This window comes from Episyrphus balteatus, chromosome 2 (assembly GCF_945859705.1).
Source record: "Episyrphus balteatus chromosome 2, idEpiBalt1.1, whole genome shotgun sequence".
Classification (NCBI taxonomy): domain Eukaryota; kingdom Metazoa; phylum Arthropoda; class Insecta; order Diptera; family Syrphidae; genus Episyrphus; species Episyrphus balteatus.
In genome coordinates this window covers 103761597-103780687 of record NC_079135.1, presented here as the reverse complement: position 1 = coordinate 103780687, position 19091 = coordinate 103761597, and the positions used below count along the sequence as shown (strand labels likewise).

Below are 19091 nucleotides of genomic sequence, written 5' to 3'. Positions count from 1 at the left end.
GTGTAATGTTTCTGTGTAAAAACGAAAAAAAGTAAAATGTTCGGAAATTTTCTCCAATATTACATTTTATTTCAGTTAAGTTTCATCTGATCGAAAAAGTTCTTAAATATATAATTTTAATACAACTCTTTATCCTACATTTCAGTAAACCTATTAGGCCAAAAACTGTTTTAGTTTTAATCTGACGAATTCAATAAGATTGTATGAGTTTTTCTTATTTGTGGAAGTCGTTTTTGCACAAATTGAACTGTTTCAAAATTGTCCTAAAAATCAGAGTTTTCAGGAATTATTACAAATTAATTTGATTTCCCAGAAAAAAAGACAATTTTATTCATTCATTGTACGACACCCGCTCACTGTTCCCGCACACGGACATTACGATATCGCTCTATAATTAAGCTTAAACAGTAGTTCATTTGTGCGTCCTGCATGTCTTCACACGAACCCCACGGATATTGATTCGAAAAACTCAAACTAGTGGTGGTTAGATGGGGCGTTTCAAATGACTATATAGTGTTGTCTACAATATCAAAGTAAATGCTATCACTAACCTAACATAATGCTTTTCTATTTCAGCTGGAGTGTTATTTGGATTGTTGTTTCCATTGCAGTGGTATTGATTGATTGTCTTTCACCCATTAATTCCTTTAGTGTTAGGCTTAATGAAAGTCAATATTGAACATTTGACTGAACAAAAATAGATGTGAAGCAGATTCTTGATAACTGCAATTGGTTAGCAATGGAGATTCGACAATTATTGTTGGAATTGTTTCATATGGACTTGGATGTGCAACTACTGTACAAACATTTTATAGAAGAATTGAAAATAGTTTGGCACGATTGGCTATTAAATCTTTTTTGAAATTAATAAAAGATTATTTTAAAAAATTTTAAAATAAAAAACTTTCAGGTTTGTGTTTGGTGGTAGTAGAATTGATGTTATTTGTGTATCCGAAACATGGTTTAAAGACACCCACAATGATGCAATCTGTAAACTAGAAGGATATAAAGTCTTTCGCTCGGATAGACATGGTCGAAATGGAGGTGGTGTTGCAGTATATGTGCGCCATAGCATTCCATGCAAACTTAGATGTATCTCAGAAGCTGGAAGTGAAATCGAATATGTTTTCGTAGATATTGGGTATGGTGAAAACAAACTTCTCGTAGGAGCTGTATATAGACCAAATAAATACATTAGTCTTGGTCCATTTCTAAAATTTATGGAAGAGATATCTGTTCTATCATCACAGATTTTAATAAGTGGTGATTTTAATAGTAATTTTTTCCTGGAAAGAAGCTTAGTGGATGAAATGAGAACTTTTAACCTATTCCCTATAAATACTACCATTGCAACACACTTTACTGATTTTTCAAGTACACTCTTAGATGTCTGTTTTGTGAGTGATTTACGTAAGGTTTTATTTCAGAATCAACTCTCTGCACCAGGTTTTTCGAAACACGATCTCATTTTTATGGCTTTTGACTTTGTTTTCGAGTTTGAAGACATAACTTTTGAATACAGGGATTTCAAACATATTGAATACGATTCTCTTGAACTAAATCTGCGCTCTATTGATTGGAACCAAATTTTTTATTTGACCTCCCCTAACGATCAAATAGAGTTTATGAACGCCCAAACACTTTCTATATTTAATACTCACGTTCCTGTGCGTAGATGCACACGTAAACATGACAATAGGCCCTGGTTTACCCAGGAAATTCTTAAGTTAATGCAGCTTAGAAATCGTGCTTACAATAACTGGAAAAAGTATAGATTGGAGATATTTCGGCAAAATTATCGTACGCTACGAAACACTGTCGTTAGTAAAATCCGGCATTTAAAAACAAAAATCCTTTCGGGAAAATTGAATCCATCTCTCGGTGGCCGACAGCTATGGAATAATCTTCGCGAGGTTGGTATAGCAAAAAATAAAAAGTCATGTTTCCCAGAAGATCTGAATATCAATGAACTTAATAAAAAATTCACGGATTTACCATTTCCTTGCTTACCAGTAACTTCATCTCAATATACTCAAAATAACAATATAAACGCGTTCAATTTCGCAAGGGTTGATAGTACTGACGTCGTAGAAAGTTTTATGTCAATAAGGTCAAACGCTGTGGGTATTGATGAGATGCATCCAGTTTTCTTAAAGGCGATATTGCCCATACTTTTACCGTTTTTAACGCATATTTTCAACACTATTATAACAACTGGCATTTTTCCTGAACAGTGGAAGCTGGAAGGAAGCAAAAATAATTCCAGTTGCGAAAGGTGCAGGCAGTAAAGAATTTAGGCCCATCTCAATACTTCCTTTCCTGTCAAAAGTTTTTGAAAAAATCATTCAAAAACAAATGAATTTATATCTTCGCAGGAATAATATTTTATCACCTAAACAATCCGGATTTAGGGAAAAGCATAGTTGCGTTGCAGCTCTCATAAATGTTATTGAAGACACAAGAGTAGCTTTGGACAACAGAAAAATAACATTCCTGGTACTTTTGGACTTTTCAAAAGCTTTCGACACGGTTGATCATTTTAATCTTTGTGATAAGTTAGTTAGGCTGTACAATTTTTCAAACTCTGCAGTTCAATTAGTAAACTCCTATATAAAAGGAAGGAAACAAGCAATTATGGTTCTTAATCAGCAATCAAGTTTCCTCCCTACAATAAGAAGCGTCCCACAAGGCTCCATTCTCGGTCCACTCTTATTTTCTCTTTATATAAACGAACTTCCCCAAACAATATCTGAGTCCTCTATTGAAATGTATGCCGATGACGTGCAAATGTATAAAAGCTGTTCTCTTGGACAAGTTGTATCTTTGATATCAACTGTGATCTACAAAATATATCTAATTTCGCCAAAAGTAATGGACTTTTTCTGAACCCTGCTAGGTCGAAGAGTCTTGTTATTTCGAAAAAACCTCTTGACTCTTCTCGATTTCCACAAATAAAACTAGATGGTGCTTCAATAGAGTTTGTCGAGACTGCAAAGAACTTAGGAGTTGTGTTCAATCGGACACTAACTTGGGAAACTCACGCAAATATTGCCATTGAGAAAGTATATGGAGTACTCCGCCGACTATGGCCAACACATTATTACACGCCACCTAAAACAAGACTTATGTTGGCAAAAACTATGATCAGATCATACCTATACTTTTGTACGGATGTGAAATTTTCTGCAACTCCGATCAAGCAACTAGAAGAAAACTTAATGTGGCCTTTAACAGTATTGCTAGATACATATATGGTCTTAGAAGATTTGATCATGTTTCTTCCTTCTCCAAGTTTATGTATAATATGTCGTTCGATAACCTTATCCGCTATAGAAAACTAATCTTACTGTTTCGGACTATGCTAACTCATCAGCCTTCCTACATATTCTCCAGGATACAACTGTCCTCATCAATTAGAACTCAACAAATCTTACAATTTCGTTTCACTTGTTTAACATCCGAACGACAATTTTTCGTCCATGCAACGCGACTATGGAATAATCTTCCACGTAGATTAAGGACTATAAGAACTTTAAAGTCTTTCAAAAACGAATTGTATATACACCTTTCCTTGCAGTAAAATCAGCAGATTATAATTTTTTTCTTCTAATTTTTTTCTTATAATTAAAGAACAAATGAATATAATTAATCATTATGAACTATATTAATTTCTGATTAATGAAAAAAAAAAAAAAAATATTTTTGTAGGTATCTTAAAAATTTGAATTTCAAATAAATTAACTTTGAAGCTTTTTCACCGTATTATATTTCCAATTGTATATTTACTATGAATAATTAACAAATAAATGCTGGTATTAGCTTATAAGATATTGTATCTTAAAATGCATGCATAACAAATAAATAAATAAATAAAAATAAATAAATAAAAATATTATATTATAACTGCAACTTAAAATCAATGAAAACCACGTTGATTTAACTATTTTTCGGAATGATTTTGCGATGTTGACGAACATTTTAAAATCAAATTAGAACATCATTAGTTTAAAGTGATTTGCCTTTATAAAACATCTTTAAATGAAAGTTGTTTCAACTTTGAAAAAAAGTATCAATAAAAAAATGGCAGCCACTGAGGATCGAACCTACAACTCTTGGGCCACTGGGCGAATGCTTATGTTGCGTTGTTTCAATTTTAATTTAAAGATGTTTCATGTTAGTTTAAATCAACGCTCTGAACATATGTATAACATTTTGTGTTATTTCTTTCAGTGTAGTTCCTTTAGTCTTAGCTCTTAGGCTTAATGAAAGTCAATATTGAACATTTGATTGAACAAAAATACATGTGAAGCAGATTCTGGTGATCTGCAATTGGTTAGCAATGCAGATTCGTCAATTGTTGGAATTGGTTCATATATGGACAATGTCCATTGGACATGGATGTTAAAGTTTGAAAATCCTGCTTTCTGATTATGTGATGGTTAGTTAAAAAAAAAAATGAAAATTAATTGGTGGAGATTGAACAAAAATATTGAAAGTTCCTATGTTAAATGCATAAGAAACTAGAAATTAAATAGTGGCCAATTAATAATATTTGTATTGTGTGTACTGTACGTGTACACTAGGGTGGTCGTTATTTTCAAAAAGTTGGAAGTTGTATGCTCCGAAGGGCTCATACGGTTGGAAATAAATATAAAAAAAAATATTCAACAAGTTTTAAGTCTCTAAACTTAATTCTAACTCGTGCCTTCAAGAGGTTGAAGTTTCTTATGGGAATAACTTAGGGTTTTAGACCTTTTCCGATCAATTTTAAAAAACAATTTGTTCCAAAAATTTGAAACTTTGTAGACTTAGCTTTCACCTTAATTTTTTATGACCCTGAACTTTGCCGACAATTTAACTGCTGGTCTTTGGACTTCTGCCACTGCCGTAAAACTCAACTGATTTTCAAAAACTTAACGTCAATCGCTTCGCCTGAATGAATACTCGATACGCCATTTTTTAGTTTTTTTTTTATTTGCCGTTTCTACGAAGTTTTGGCCAAAAGAGTCAGAAATTCCCAAAAAAAATGTCGTCTAAAACTTCAGACCTCTGCCACTGTCGTAAAACTCAACTGTTTTTCAAAAACTTAACGGCAATCGCTTCGTCTTAATACTCGATACGCCATTTTTTAGTTTTTTTTTTATTTACCGTTTTTACGAAGTTTTGGCCAAAAGAGCCAAAATGCTCAAAAAAAATGTCGTCTAAAACTTCAGACCTCTGCCACTGCCGTAAAACTCAACTGTTTTGAAAAAACTTAACGGCAATCGCTTCGTCTCAACAAATACTCGATACGCCATTTTTTAGTTTTTTTTTGTTTACAGGTTTTACGAAGGTTTGGCCAAAAGAGTCAGAAATTCCCAAAAAAAATGTCGTCTAAAACTTCAGACCTCTGCCACTGCCGTAAAACTCAACTGTTTTTCAAAAACTTAACGGCAATCGCTTCGTCTCAACAAATACTCGGTACGCCATTTTTTAGTTTTTTTTATTTACCGTTTTTACGAAGTTTTGGCCAAAAGAGCCAAAATGCTCAAAAAAATGTCGTCTAAAACTTCAAACCTCAGCCGGCAGGAATTTGTTTAAGTGAGTGCTCTCTGTATGGGTTTTTAGTTTTTGATATGGTTTAACTTTTTCTGCTTCTTTTGTTTTATTAAATTTTCGTATTATTTAAGTTTTATTAAATTAGTTTTATTATTGTAAGTTGGTTAGCCACTTTGAACAGAGATCGCATTTGTAAACGAAGTATTCATCTTCAATTTCTTCCTTTGTTTTTTTTTTTCAAATAAGACAAGCAGGTTAAATGCGTCCATTTTTTTGCATAAATTGCAGATTACCCAATCTGTTCGTCTTCCGATCTCTCCCTGACCACAAACCAAACATCTACCATGTACATTTAATGATTTTTTGACGCACTCAACCTGTAATGTTTTTTTCAAAGAATCAGGCCAAAACTTCGTAAAAACGGCAAATAAAAAAAAACTAAAAAATGGCGTATCGAGTATTTGTTGAGACGAAGCGATTGCCGTTAAGTTTTTGAAAAACAGTTGAGTTTTACGGCAGTGGCAGAGGTCTGAAGATTTAGACGACATTTTTTTTTTGAGCATTTTGGCTCTTTTGGCCAAAACTTCGTAAAAATGGTAAATGAAAAAAAACTAAAAAATGGCGTATCGAGTATTTGTTGAGACGAAGCGACTGCCGTTAAGTTTTTGAAAAACAGTTGAGTTTTACGGCAGTGGCAGAGGTCTGAAGTTTTAGACGACATTTTTTTTTGAGCATTTTGGCTCTTTTGGCCAAAACTTCGTAAAAACGGTAAATAAAAAAAAAACTAAAAAATGGCGTACCGAGTATTTGTTGAGACGAAGCGATTGCCGTTAAGTTTTTGAAAAACAGTTGAGTTTTACGGCAGTGGCAGAGGTTTGAAGTTTTAGACGACGTTTTTTTGAGCATTTTGGCTCTTTTGGCCAAAACTTCGTAAAAACGGCAAATAAAAAAAAACTAAAAAATGGCGTATCGAGTATTTGTTGAGACGAAGCGATTGCCGTTAAGTTTTTGAAAAACAGTTGAGTTTTACGGTAGTGGCAGAGGTCTGAAGATTTAGACGACATTTTTTTTTGGGAATTTCTGACTCTTTTGGCCAAAACTTCGTAAAACCTGTAAACAAAAAAAAACTAAAAAATGGCGTATCGAGTATTTGTTGAGACGAAGCGATTGCCGTTAAGTTTTTTCAAAACAGTTGAGTTTTACGGCAGTGGCAGAGGTCTGAAGTTTTAGACGACATTTTTTTTGAGCATTTTGGCTCTTTTGGCCAAAACTTCGTAAAAACGGTAAATAAAAAAAAAATAAAAAATGGCGTATCGAGTATTTGTTGAGACGAAGCGATTGCCGTTAAGTTTTTGAAAAACAGTTGAGTTTTACGGCAGTGGCAGAGGTCTGAAGTTTTAGACGACATTTTTTTAGGGAATTTCTGACTCTTTTGGCCAAAACTTCGTAAAAACGGCAAATAAAAAAAAACTAAAAAATGGCGTATCGAGTATTCATTCAGGCGAAGCGATTGACGTTAAGTTTTTGAAAATCAGTTGAGTTTTACGGCAGTGGCAGAAGTCCAAAGACCAGCAGTTAAATTGTCGGCAAAGTTCAGGGTCATAATTTTTTTTCAGATTTTTAACTTTTTTAATTTCTGAGTTTAAGGTCAGGAAAGAAAACCATTTTTTTGATACTTTTTCAAAAAGTCGTTCTTTACACGTTTAATGTAAAAAAATTAAAAAATAAACTTGCAATATGACGAAAATTTAAAAAGATTTTTTTTCTTCAAAAACTGCTCTAACGATTTTGATATAGAAAAAAAAATAACATTCTTGGTCCATTATGAACGGTACCTGGCAAATAACAGTTTTCTTAGTTTCTGATTTTCTCGTAAATTACTCAACCGATTTATACGAAAATTTTTATGTGATTCAATTTTTTTTGTAATCATTTTTTTCAAAACGAATCAATGAATTTACTTGAAATATGGTTTGAAAATGTCGAAATAAATTATTTTTCTTAAATGACATACCAAATATTTTTTTTGGCAAATTTTCTAAGATTTTATATACAAAAAAGCATTTTTCTTAAATACCTACAAAAAAATCCAAAAATTCTTTGTTATATAAAAAATCAAATGGCATGGATATTGAAACCATTTAAAAACGTTGATTTTAAAATCAACTTTTAATAATGATGTTGCTTAGAATGTTAAACCTTTTAATAAACTTCGTTAAGAATAATTTTAGTTTAATTTTTTTATTAATTTTATAAAAATTGTTATAAATTTAATAAAAAAATTAAATTAAAATTATTCTTTAATGAAGTTTGTAAAAAGTTTTAAGATTCTTAGCAACATGAAACATAACAGCAAGTGCGTGCGACCTAGTCCTGCATTTTATTTGTTATGAATTCAAAGACCTAATGAAAAATCCGTTTTTTGTTTTTTACTTGCTCAATAGGGCAAGTATTGGTTTCGTGTCAAAAAAATAATTCGAGGTTTTAATCAAAACTAACATTACGATGATGGAGAAGTCCGAAAAAGTAGTTTTCGTCATGACGTCCGTCGGTCTGTGCGTCGGTGCGTCGGTGCGTCGGTGCGTCGGTGCGTCGTCAAAAAAAGCTGTACATGAAGCTGCAGGCTAAACGGGTGGACGGATTTTCTTGAAATTTGGTACAGATGATTTTTTCGTAATTTCCAAGGTTGGTTTTTTTTTGTTTTTTAATATCTCGCTTAGAACATATACCTCCCATACAAAATTTTCGAGTTATTGCAAATTTCTCGAAAACGGCTCTAACGATTTTGATTAAATTTAACACACGTAATGCTGTACGTAGTTCTAACATAACTGCGTTTTTAGTTTTTCTCAAAAAATGCGGATAGTGAAAATATGACACTAACTTTTTTTTTTAATCGCGGATGTCGGCTCTTCCCGTACATCGTTAATAAGTTGATTATAATTTTCTCGAAAACGGGTCTAACGATTTACTTAGACTAAATCTGACATACATAATGCTTTAAGTGATTTTATTATAGCTAATAGCGTAAGAAATACCATGCAAAAAATGTACATATTTTTGCATTTCTTATGAAAATAGTTAAAAAATCAAATTTGACTACCTAATTGAAAATATTTTTCTTAAAAAGCTTTGACATAAAAGTTACTTTTACCATAAGAGCAAGTACGTGCGGCTCCAGTCGTGCATTTTATTTTTTTTTGTTGGTCGAAAGTAGTTCAATGAAACCGGAAAAGGTACTGTTTTGTATCCCTCAAGCCATAAACACTTTCCAATCTCATGGAAAAAAAGTTGTTATACAGGCACTCTGCCGGTTTTGGTTCTAAAATACAGTATTTTACTCGATCAAGTTTTTTTGGCACTTTTTCAACACATAATGTCTTCTCGTTTGTTCACACATATTTCGCTTATTAGAAAGAAAAAACCAATTTATTTTTCCAGGGATGTGAGGGGAACTCAATTTTAACAAAAATTTCCGTAAAATTTCCCTTTTACACTGAGGGAAAAGCCACCATAAAACTACGTAAAATGAATGAAAACCACATTGATTTAACTATTATTCGGAATAATTTTGCGTTGAAGATGAACATTTTAAAATCAACGTGGAAAAAAGGTTAATTTTTGATGGTTTCGTATCTAAAGGTCACATAAATCAAAGTAGGTAGTTCATCTTTGAAACAACGAAGTTTCAACTTCAATTTATTTTTTCCCTCAGTGTACAGATTGGTGAAACCAAAAAAATTTAAGGGCCTGGTAAAATTTAAAAAGATTTCTGATAAAAGTGCTTTTAATGTTTGTTTATGAAATTGGACATTTGACTTTTAGAAGAAAATATTGGACAAAAAAATTAGTACTTTTTCTGTGTATGAAGCCTGATTCAAACCCTCTCATATTTGACCATGAAAATCGTGATTTGAAAAGTACAATTTGAAAATTTGAACTAGAAAATTAATTCAAGATTGAGATTTTCAAAAAGTCATTAGATACCAAAGAAAGAGAAATTTTTCTAAGTTAATGCCGGATTTATATACGAGTGACAACTTGCCATTCAATTTGTCACTCATCTGTCGAATATTTTTGTCATCGTAGTGAAAAAGAATAAACAGATTGATTCTTTTATGACAGGTTTGTCATTAAAAATCGCATAGTATTAATGAAATTAAAAAAAAAAAAACTACAAAATTAATAAAATTTCTTCACACGTCTAAATCCGGCTTAATTCGTTCACCAAATAATTGTTATTCTGGTATTGTAATTGTGCAACCTAGATGACGTTTCAAACCGATTTCCTTATCTAATATGATCTCTTAGTCCAGTCATAAACCACAAGTTGAACTAAATTTAAATTCTAACAAAGAACCACAAAAAAAATAAATAAAACCTTTCCTATTACAACCTTTCGTGTCATCCAAACAAACTGATGATTAATATCTAAAGTTTTTATTTCAACTTTTTATCTCAAAATAAACCATTAATTTTAGATAGCTTATACCTAATAATTGTAAAATTTATAAAAAAAAAAAATTGTTATAATTATTCGCTATAAAAACTGTTTCATTTCGATATCAGCCACGGGTTCAAAGTAAATTTTCTAAAATAAGTTTTGCAAAAAAAAAACCTGTACCAACTTAAGCAAATAAACAAAACAAATCACCAGCACAAACTTTATTTTTAAACAACAAGATTCGCCAAAAGCCGGTTAACCACCAAACCAAACCAAGTAGTATGTAGAATTGTATAGATACAACTCATCTCCGTCCGGTTCCTCTCTCTACAATAACTAATCTTCTTCTTTATTAAACCAGCTAAGCGGTCTTTCTTCTGTATGACAGTGCGTCATACCTATACACTAAAAGTCCAAAATTTATTGTTGCATTTTTTAGGGTTTTTTATGTTTTTACCAAAAAAAAAATGACTTACCATCCGGTATAATCTCAGAAGTGGGATAAAAATTCTTTGTAAATTATATTACAAATTAACTTTTCAAGGTTATAAGATTTGTGAAAAGTGTTGATTACTCTCATTTTTAATGATGTCATCAGTACTGAATCCAATCTTCTGATTCATTTTTCTTATCACAACATTTTTTCCAACTTTAGCTTCTGTACTGTGTTAAGCAAACCTATCATACAACCTCTCCAAACAAAACATTTATTATTCCGTGTCGTCTTTCTAAGAAGAACATACAAAATCAAGACATGGAAACACTATAGACCTTACTCAGGGCTTGATCCGATTCCACCAGTTCCGTTCCGTGTATAATCTTCTGTTCAGAATCAGTCATCACAGAATTGTAGTCGTCTAGCAGAAGCTTTTTAATTCATGCTTCATGAGATTATTTAAAACCGATTGTCTGGGTCTTCCCATGCCAGTAGTGGTCAGTAGTTGCTAATTTAACGTGTACGTGTTCGGATCAGAAAAAGTTCGAAAAAGCCAAATTAAAATAAAATCACAGAAGAATTCGTTGAAATTATAAACATTTAACATTTTAATTAACGTGTTTATTTAGTTGTCAAAAAAAAAAAAGATACATCGACGACGGTGGCGGTGCCAGGAGCGATTAAGATCGCGAGTTTATTGCGCCAGCAGCAAAAATTATAGCGAGAACAATCTGTTTGAAATAATTTCAAAATCACAGATAAAAAAATTAGATTAATTTCTATGGAGATTTATGAAAGGCATTGTTGAAGTTTGTTAGTTTTTTTTTACCATATTCCCACGTATCTAAAATCTGTAAAAGATACTTTAATTACACGTTGATTATACTGACTGTTTTGATTTTAAAGTGCATTTTAATTTTTGTTCACTTTATTTTTGTGATATTTATTTTTTGTATATGTTAGTGAGTCAACGGAAATTCTTGTTTTATAATAATAATTTTCGGATTGAGATTGGTTTTGTTGACCAGGTTTTAAATGACCTTGATGGATAAAAAGTCTGTTTTCAAGTCTTCGACAATGACAATGAAATTCTTGGTACTGTGGTTGAGTGTGTTGATGGCGGTGGCGACGACGACGAGGGTCAATGCATGGGAATATGATAGTGACACTGTTACAGTTGGTAAGTTCGTTCACTTTTGTATATTAAAATTCAAATTTACTGTCTTGAAGGTCTGTTTTTATTTGATTTAGATTTTTTTTGTTTGGTTTTATTGATTTTACTTTTAGATTTTGGAATCATTGAACTTTTGATACTTAGGGATTCCCTATTTCAGTATCAATGAACTTGGTTTATCTTCGGTAAATGTTTCTTTATTTATTCAAAACTTATGCAGATTACGGAAATTGTTGATATCATGATTTATTTTTTGATTTATTCAACTTAAGATAGAAAATGCAATAACCATTTTACAGGTTTATAAATATTTTTTGTGATGCGATAATTATTGTCATTTGAATTATAACTTTTGATTGGTATTATGCCTAGATAAATACATTTTGTAACAATCTTTTCATGATGATGTAGGGATTAATTTTTTATTGTTATATTACAAGTTTCTTATGATGCAAGTTTGAAAGATAGTTAAATATTTTTGAAATTGATCAATTAACAATGCGGTTTAATTTTGTTTTTTTTTTGTACTTAATCTTATAATGGTTTAAGTAAATTATCTTTAGCCAAAGCCTTTAGACTTTAACTAAGTACAATATGTAGAGTTAAGTACCTACTTTAAAAAAAGGGGATCCCGCAAGAAGTGCATCTGTCTGCATGTCTGTATAACGAGCTACAGTTCAATCAGATGAACCGATTAATTTTAAACTTGGTATTTAGCTTTTTTTCGGTAACTCTTCAGAGGAGTTTTTGGAACTTTAGTGGAGTAACTAAAGCTCAAAAATTGGCAATATTAGGGAACCCGGCCGAACAGCTTAGATTTTGATGATCTTTTTTTTCAAACGTCGGTAATTAAAAATACTTTAAAGTCTATAGATTGAAAACTGCCGGTGTTGCCGTTTTGATTTTTTAAATTTAATTAAAGATTTTTGTGAACAAAACCAAATTTTTTCAAAAATTTTTCTTAAATTTCATTAATTAATTGATGCCAGAAGATTGTCTAGGAAATTCAAGGAAAAGAAATATATGGGAGTGAGGGACAATCTTCCATAGTTCAAGCGATAGATGCAATTTTCTTATTAATTGACTTCAAACACAAAACAAAATATTTGAACACAACGGCAACACCTACAATATTCAAATATACATTTTTTTTAAAGCTAGAAGCTTAGTCATATATGTAAAACTAAAATTAAGTTAATTGAATGAACGGCTTTTGAAAGAATGGTAATTGAACTCAGATTTTTGAAAAAAAAAAATTATTGAAAAAATTTTAACATGTCGTTTTTTAAACTTGGTCGTAATATAAAATGCATTTATTTTCAAATTTTTTTGGCCGCATTTATTATGTTTTCAAATTATAAAAGGAAATGTCAATATGTATTACGGTTTATGAAAAAATTAAAAAGTATTTCATTTTCGAAGAACTTTTTTTAATAAAAGTTTTGAAAAAAAAATGTAACTTATTTTTTTTTTTAAAGTTCAACATCTAAACATAAAATTATTTTTTATTCATTTAATAACCCTTACTGTTGAAAGTTAAATAGCAAAAATTTAAAGTTCCTATTTTAGACAGTCTTTGAGAAAATTAATTATTTCAATGCAAAAATTGAGTTTTAATAAAAAAAAACCATTGAAATTGAAATTTCAAAAGTGTGATATATTTGACCTTTTTTGCTTCGAAATTCAACTGATAATATTTATGGCCAAACATTTTTTTTAAAATAAATTCATATTTTATTAGAAAAAGTTTGGAAAAAAGTCATTTTAAATTTTTCTAATAAGATTTTTTTTTTTTAATTCTGAGTTTGAGGACCATTTTTTCAAAAAGTCTTGATTAAATTTAGTGGATTTAAATTTAAGAGATAAGAATGAGCTTCTGGCTTTTTAAAAATGTATTTTAAAATATTGTAGGTGTTGCCGTTGTTTTCAAAATATTTTTTTTGTGTTTGAGGTCAGAATGTTAGAAAATTGCATTTATCACTTAAACCCTTAAACGAGGAAGATTGTCCCTTACTGCCTTTTATATATTTTCCTTAAATTACCTAGAGAATCTTTTGCTATCATTTGTTTTATGAAATTTAATCAAAAAAAATGGTTTTGTTAAAAAAAATTTAATTTTAATTTTAAAAAACAATACGGCAACACCGGCAATTTTTAATCTATAGAGTTTAAAGTATTTTTAATTACCCGGCCGGGTTCCCTAATAATTTGCTTTAGTTACTCTACTACTTATTTAAAAAAAAATTTATGTGTGTAATGTTACAAATGAGACCCAACTTTTTAAATAAAACAAATATTTGTTGACCCTTTATTAACGGTATCTGCTATAAGAACGCTTTTTTTAATTTTTGAATATCTCGTACAAGACTTTGTCGATTTCAACAAATATTTTTTATACAAAAGCGATATTAGAATTTTAGAAAAAAAAAAACACATTTTTGAATTTTTAAAAAATATTTCAATATTTTTTACACTGTGCTACAAAATAAAAAAAATTAAATACAACCAGCAAGTAACATAATTGTAATCTGTTAATATGGTCGAATAATGCATACCTACAAATATTTTTGCTATATTTTTAGAAAACTCCAATTTTTTTTTTATTTACAAAAAAAAAACATTTTTACAGACTTTACGATATAATCTATCATTATCTCTGTCATTTTTTTAATAATTCTCTATATGTTATATGCTTTTTTAAAGAGGGTTCTCAGACCTTTTGAATGATGTATATAATCTATTGTTTAAACAAATAAAGTGTAGGTTCCCTTATAGCAATTTTGCTTCTATAATGCTTTACAGAAGCAACAGTAGCATATTTTAAGCTTTATAGAACCAAAATTGTTTGTCGGGTTTTTATCCCAGAAATCTTGAAAAAAGTGATTTTTTCTCAATTTTTTCAACTTAACCCATTTTTTATTGCACAATAAAACAAACGAAAAAATAAACTAAGGTTATATTCTGAAGGAATATATGTTTAGGCACAAATTGGTTTATTGTTTTATTGAATTTGACCAAAACTGCGGAATCTGTGCTACTTTTTCGTAACTAGAAAATATGGCATATTTATCATGATGTGAATTGCAAGGTGCACAAAATAGGATGCTCGTTTTTTTAAAATAAATTAGAGTTTGTATGCTCCTAAGATCTCATATGGTTGGAAATGAACTAGAAAAAAAATATTCCCCAAGTTTCAAGTCTCTAACTGCCGCCGTGCCGCCAAGCGGTTGAAGTTTCTTATGGGAATATCATGGGGTTTCTTGGACCTTGTTTGTTCAATTTTAAATTCCAACCAAACCATTTGTTCAAAAATTTTAAACTATACAGACTCAAACTTTATAAGTGTAGCTATCATGTGAACATTTTTCATGGTTTTGTGTACGTTCGCTAACCGGCCACACCGGCTGACTTATTTTCTTAATTTCTTTTTTAAATCAAAGAGGCATAAGAGTAGAAGGTTTAAGGCAAACAAAAATAAAGATTTTATAGGGTAAATAGGGGTAACACGACATTGAAAAAATAGGCTATTTTCTAAACGGTAAGTCCTAAAGAGTTGACTTTTTTTTAAATGATAGACAAATTTATTCAATAGTAAAAAAAAATATTGAAAAATTCAAAAAAATTTCAGAACTAAGTTGTGAAAGTTTTTTTTGCAGTCATAGACCTTCGAGGTAAGCAAAATTTTGCACAGAAATTTGAGTTACAATATTAGAAAGATATTAAAAAAAAGTTAGGGGTCTAATACGGATTTTTTTCATAGGCCCTGTATTTTGAAATAAAACTTTTTGAAAAAAAACTAAATTTTATTTACATTTTTGAGTATTTTATTTTTTTTTTAATTTTTAAAAGTCTGCAAAAAATCTCAAACTTATAGGAAATATACGTTTTAATCATGCGCATGAATGAGTATTTTGAATAGGCCACATTTGCTAAAAGTTTAAAAGTGAATATTTTTAAACTCATTTTATGAACTTTTCAAGTTTTGATCTGAAAAGTTCTCGTTTGAAAATTAATTAATTACAGAGTCGAAAATTAGACATAAAAACAAGAAATGGCGGAACGAAGTCCGCCGGGTCAGCTATTAATTATTATAATTTTAGAGATTTAGCTTGGTAAAGATAATCATTTTTTTCAGACTTTTTTAAAAAATCGCTTTTGACACGTTTAATGCCAAAAAATTAAAAAACATACATTTTATCCACAAATAAGTGTAGTATGTAGGTATAAATATACATACATATAACTTACATATATTTAATAAAGATGTAAAGATCTTATTTTGGAGTTATTATAAAACATTTAAAACTGAATTTTTAAAAAAATTCGCAAAAACCTGTTAAAAAATTAAATCCAAATAACATTTTTTTCGAATGCATAAGTATACAATGTACGTTATTGTGGGTCAAAAAAATCGAAATTCTTTTTTTTTGGTTTTATACTCAAAAAAATCGATTACTAAACACCTCTAGAATATACACACCAAATATGAGCTCTTTATATTAGTGGGAATGTCTTCCGCTTTGCAATTTTCCATTTTTACATCAAGCTTCTATTAAAAAAAAAAAATCATTTTTTTATTATTTGACTTTTTAGCAAATTTCTTTACATATTCTTGTAGAAAATTGAATGCTCTAAAAATGACCTTCTAAACTTTTTTCGTTTATCTAACCGTTTAATAGATATTTGAGGTCCAAAAATCGAGAAAATCTTTAAAAATTTGTTTTTTGTTCTTAATTTAACAAATTGCTTAAACGTTCAACAAATAATTCCTTGGCATCATATTGATTGCTTTAACCGTTTAGAAGATATTCGTATCCAAATCGCAATGCATACCTACGACGGCTCATAAGAAAACTATTGAAATCAGTGGGCATTATTTTGAATACGAATATCTTCTAAACGGTTAAAGCAATCAATATGATGCCAAGGACTAATTTTGTAGAACGTTTAAGCCAATACAAGAATATATCTTGCAAATTTGAAAATAATGAATTTTCTGTGAATTGGTAAATTTTAAAAAGTAAAAATTGTTTTTAAAATTTTTTTTAACTTTGACCTCGAATATCTTTAGAATGGTTAGATTAATGAAAAAGGTTAATAAGACTTTTTTTGAGGAACAATCTATTTCCTACTAGAATATGTCTTGCGCCTTTGATTATTATAATTTTTCAATTTGTTACAAAATTAAGAACAAAAAACAAATTTTTAAAGATTTTCTCGATTTTTGGACCTCAAATATCTATTAAACGGTTAGATAAACGAAAAAAGTAAGTAGAGGTGTCTAGAAGTCGATTTTTTTGAGTACAAAATCAAAAAAAAAAAAGAATTTCGATTTTTTTTGACCCACCCTAATGTACATGTTAGTATAAAAACAATCTTTCTTACTCAAACACCAACTAGTATTTTTGTAGTTTTTGATTCTTGTTTCTTATGCAAATTCAACATTTTACCTTAAACAAAAAAAAAAAAAATCCCCATTTTTATTTAATTAAAATAAAAACATCTTTTCACCACAAGATTCTTCTATTCTATTATAAATAATGCAACTTTATTTACTTATTCACATAAGTGTAATTTGATTTACTAAAATTATAGACAACATGATTACAGAGTATCATTATCTTTTTTAAAGGGAGTCTTTTAGTCTGATTGTTGGAAATTTTTTAGAGAAGAAAAATTTTACCTCGATACCAATTTAAATATTTATGATTATAATTTATAAAAAAAAAACACATCTGATTAATAATAAATTTGAAGTAGAAAAAATAATATGCTTTATTTGAGAGTTTTTATTCATGATTGTTAACACAAACAAAATCAAATCAAAACATTTTGCAGCATATCGCCCGGCACAAGCTTTCAATTTCGACCTATTGAACTTCTTATCAATAAGCGAACAATTGATAGAAATAAAACTCTTAATTCTACGAACAATATCAAGTTAAAGTTTATTTAGACATAAAACAGGTCAAGGTATTGTTTTCTTATTTAAAATCTTTCAGCTGGCATTGACAAAATAAAAAGTTTCATTAAAAAAAAAATAAACTTTTACAACAATTTATAGAACTTGATTAACTTATAATTTCTATTTATAATAAGAATGAAGTAAAAAAGAAATATGAAAAAAATAAATTATTGTAGACGCAAATGCATATTTAAGAAACAATTAAAATCAGATGCAAGGAAAAGTGTAGAAAGTAAACAATATGATTAATTACGTGCAATACTTGTAATATTACAAAACTGGTTTTTAATCATTTGCCAGTGATGAAGATGATAATAATGCAAAACAAACCATGATATGTGTAAATAAATACACTTGTTAAATTGATTGTATATGATAACGCAATTTGAATGAACACGATCTATGATGTGAGCTTTCGTAATAATACTCAGGGAATCAGCTGAGAATTTATTGAAATATCATTAGAGCTTGACAGTTAAATACAAACATCTTCAAAAATTGTTTGCGTAGTTGTGTGTATTTCACTTTCAATTTATACAACAAAATATAATGGTCATTAAAGGCAAACAAACGTATTGTAGAAGTTAATATTTAATGAGTACCTACTTTGTACTTCATTATTTCGTGCATTGCGGCCTTCATCTGAGTAACAAAAAAAAAAAAAAAAAACAAATACAATTTTTAATAAAATACCACATATTCTTGAGTAGATTCCACAAAATTTGTGATCCCATTTCGAGCGATTTGATAAAATTATACCTACTTGAAAATTTTAAGTATTGGTTTTAAAATACTTACACGTACATCATTTTTGACACCTGTTTTTTTTTTTTTATTTTGTGAGATAGAGTGGAAGCACTTTAACAGCTGTGCCGAATTTGTCTTCAAATTAAGAACGTTGTTAGCTGTTAAACATGATAAATTAACGACATTTATGTTGTTTGAAAAAATTGATTTTTCAAAAAAAGATCCAAAAATGTGTTTTTCGAAATTTGAACTTCTTTGTCATTTAACTGGAACGCTTTTGCATAAATTTTTTCGTTGAAATCGATTAAATCGTTGGTATTTCAAAGATATGTACAATAAAAAACTCTTTTTTCTAAATTTTATTTTTTAATTTTTTTTTAAGGTAATGCGAATGTTATCATTCAAAAAATTCATTTAAACACGTTTATCAATATACACGAAAGTTTTAAATATAAAAAAAGTTTTATTGTTACATCAATAAAAAAAGTTCAATAGTAACGTCAATAAAGAATTTTGAAAAAAAAACTGTTTAGTTAGCAACAAATCGTACTGTTTTTTTTTTTTTTAATTTGTATAACAAGTCGATCATAGGTGATCTTAGGTGTAAATAATCTTACAACGAAGATTCGCAAGTCTGGTATATTTTGGTTTGGGACTTTAGGGGGTTTGAACCAGGGTTGTAAAAATAAATATCAATTAAAAAAAAAAAAATGAATTTGAAATAAAAATAAAATGCACGACTGGGTCGCACGATTTTGCTCTTAGAGTTAAAGTTCGTTTTTTAAAA

At 29.4% G+C, this 19091-nt stretch overlaps 1 protein-coding gene across 1 annotated transcript in view; it reads left to right on the top strand.

Annotated features, from left to right (window-relative positions):
• The window catches only part of LOC129909619 (uncharacterized), a 51941-nt gene that overhangs the window by 22111 nt on the left and 10739 nt on the right, over positions 1-19091 (top strand). Inside the window, exons 12-14 of the mRNA XM_055986691.1 lie at positions 911-1275; positions 4313-4406; positions 11453-11598. Coding sequence (XP_055842666.1) covers positions 911-1275; positions 4313-4406; positions 11453-11598 — 605 coding nt within the window. The remainder of the gene's footprint in view (positions 1-910; positions 1276-4312; positions 4407-11452; positions 11599-19091) is intronic.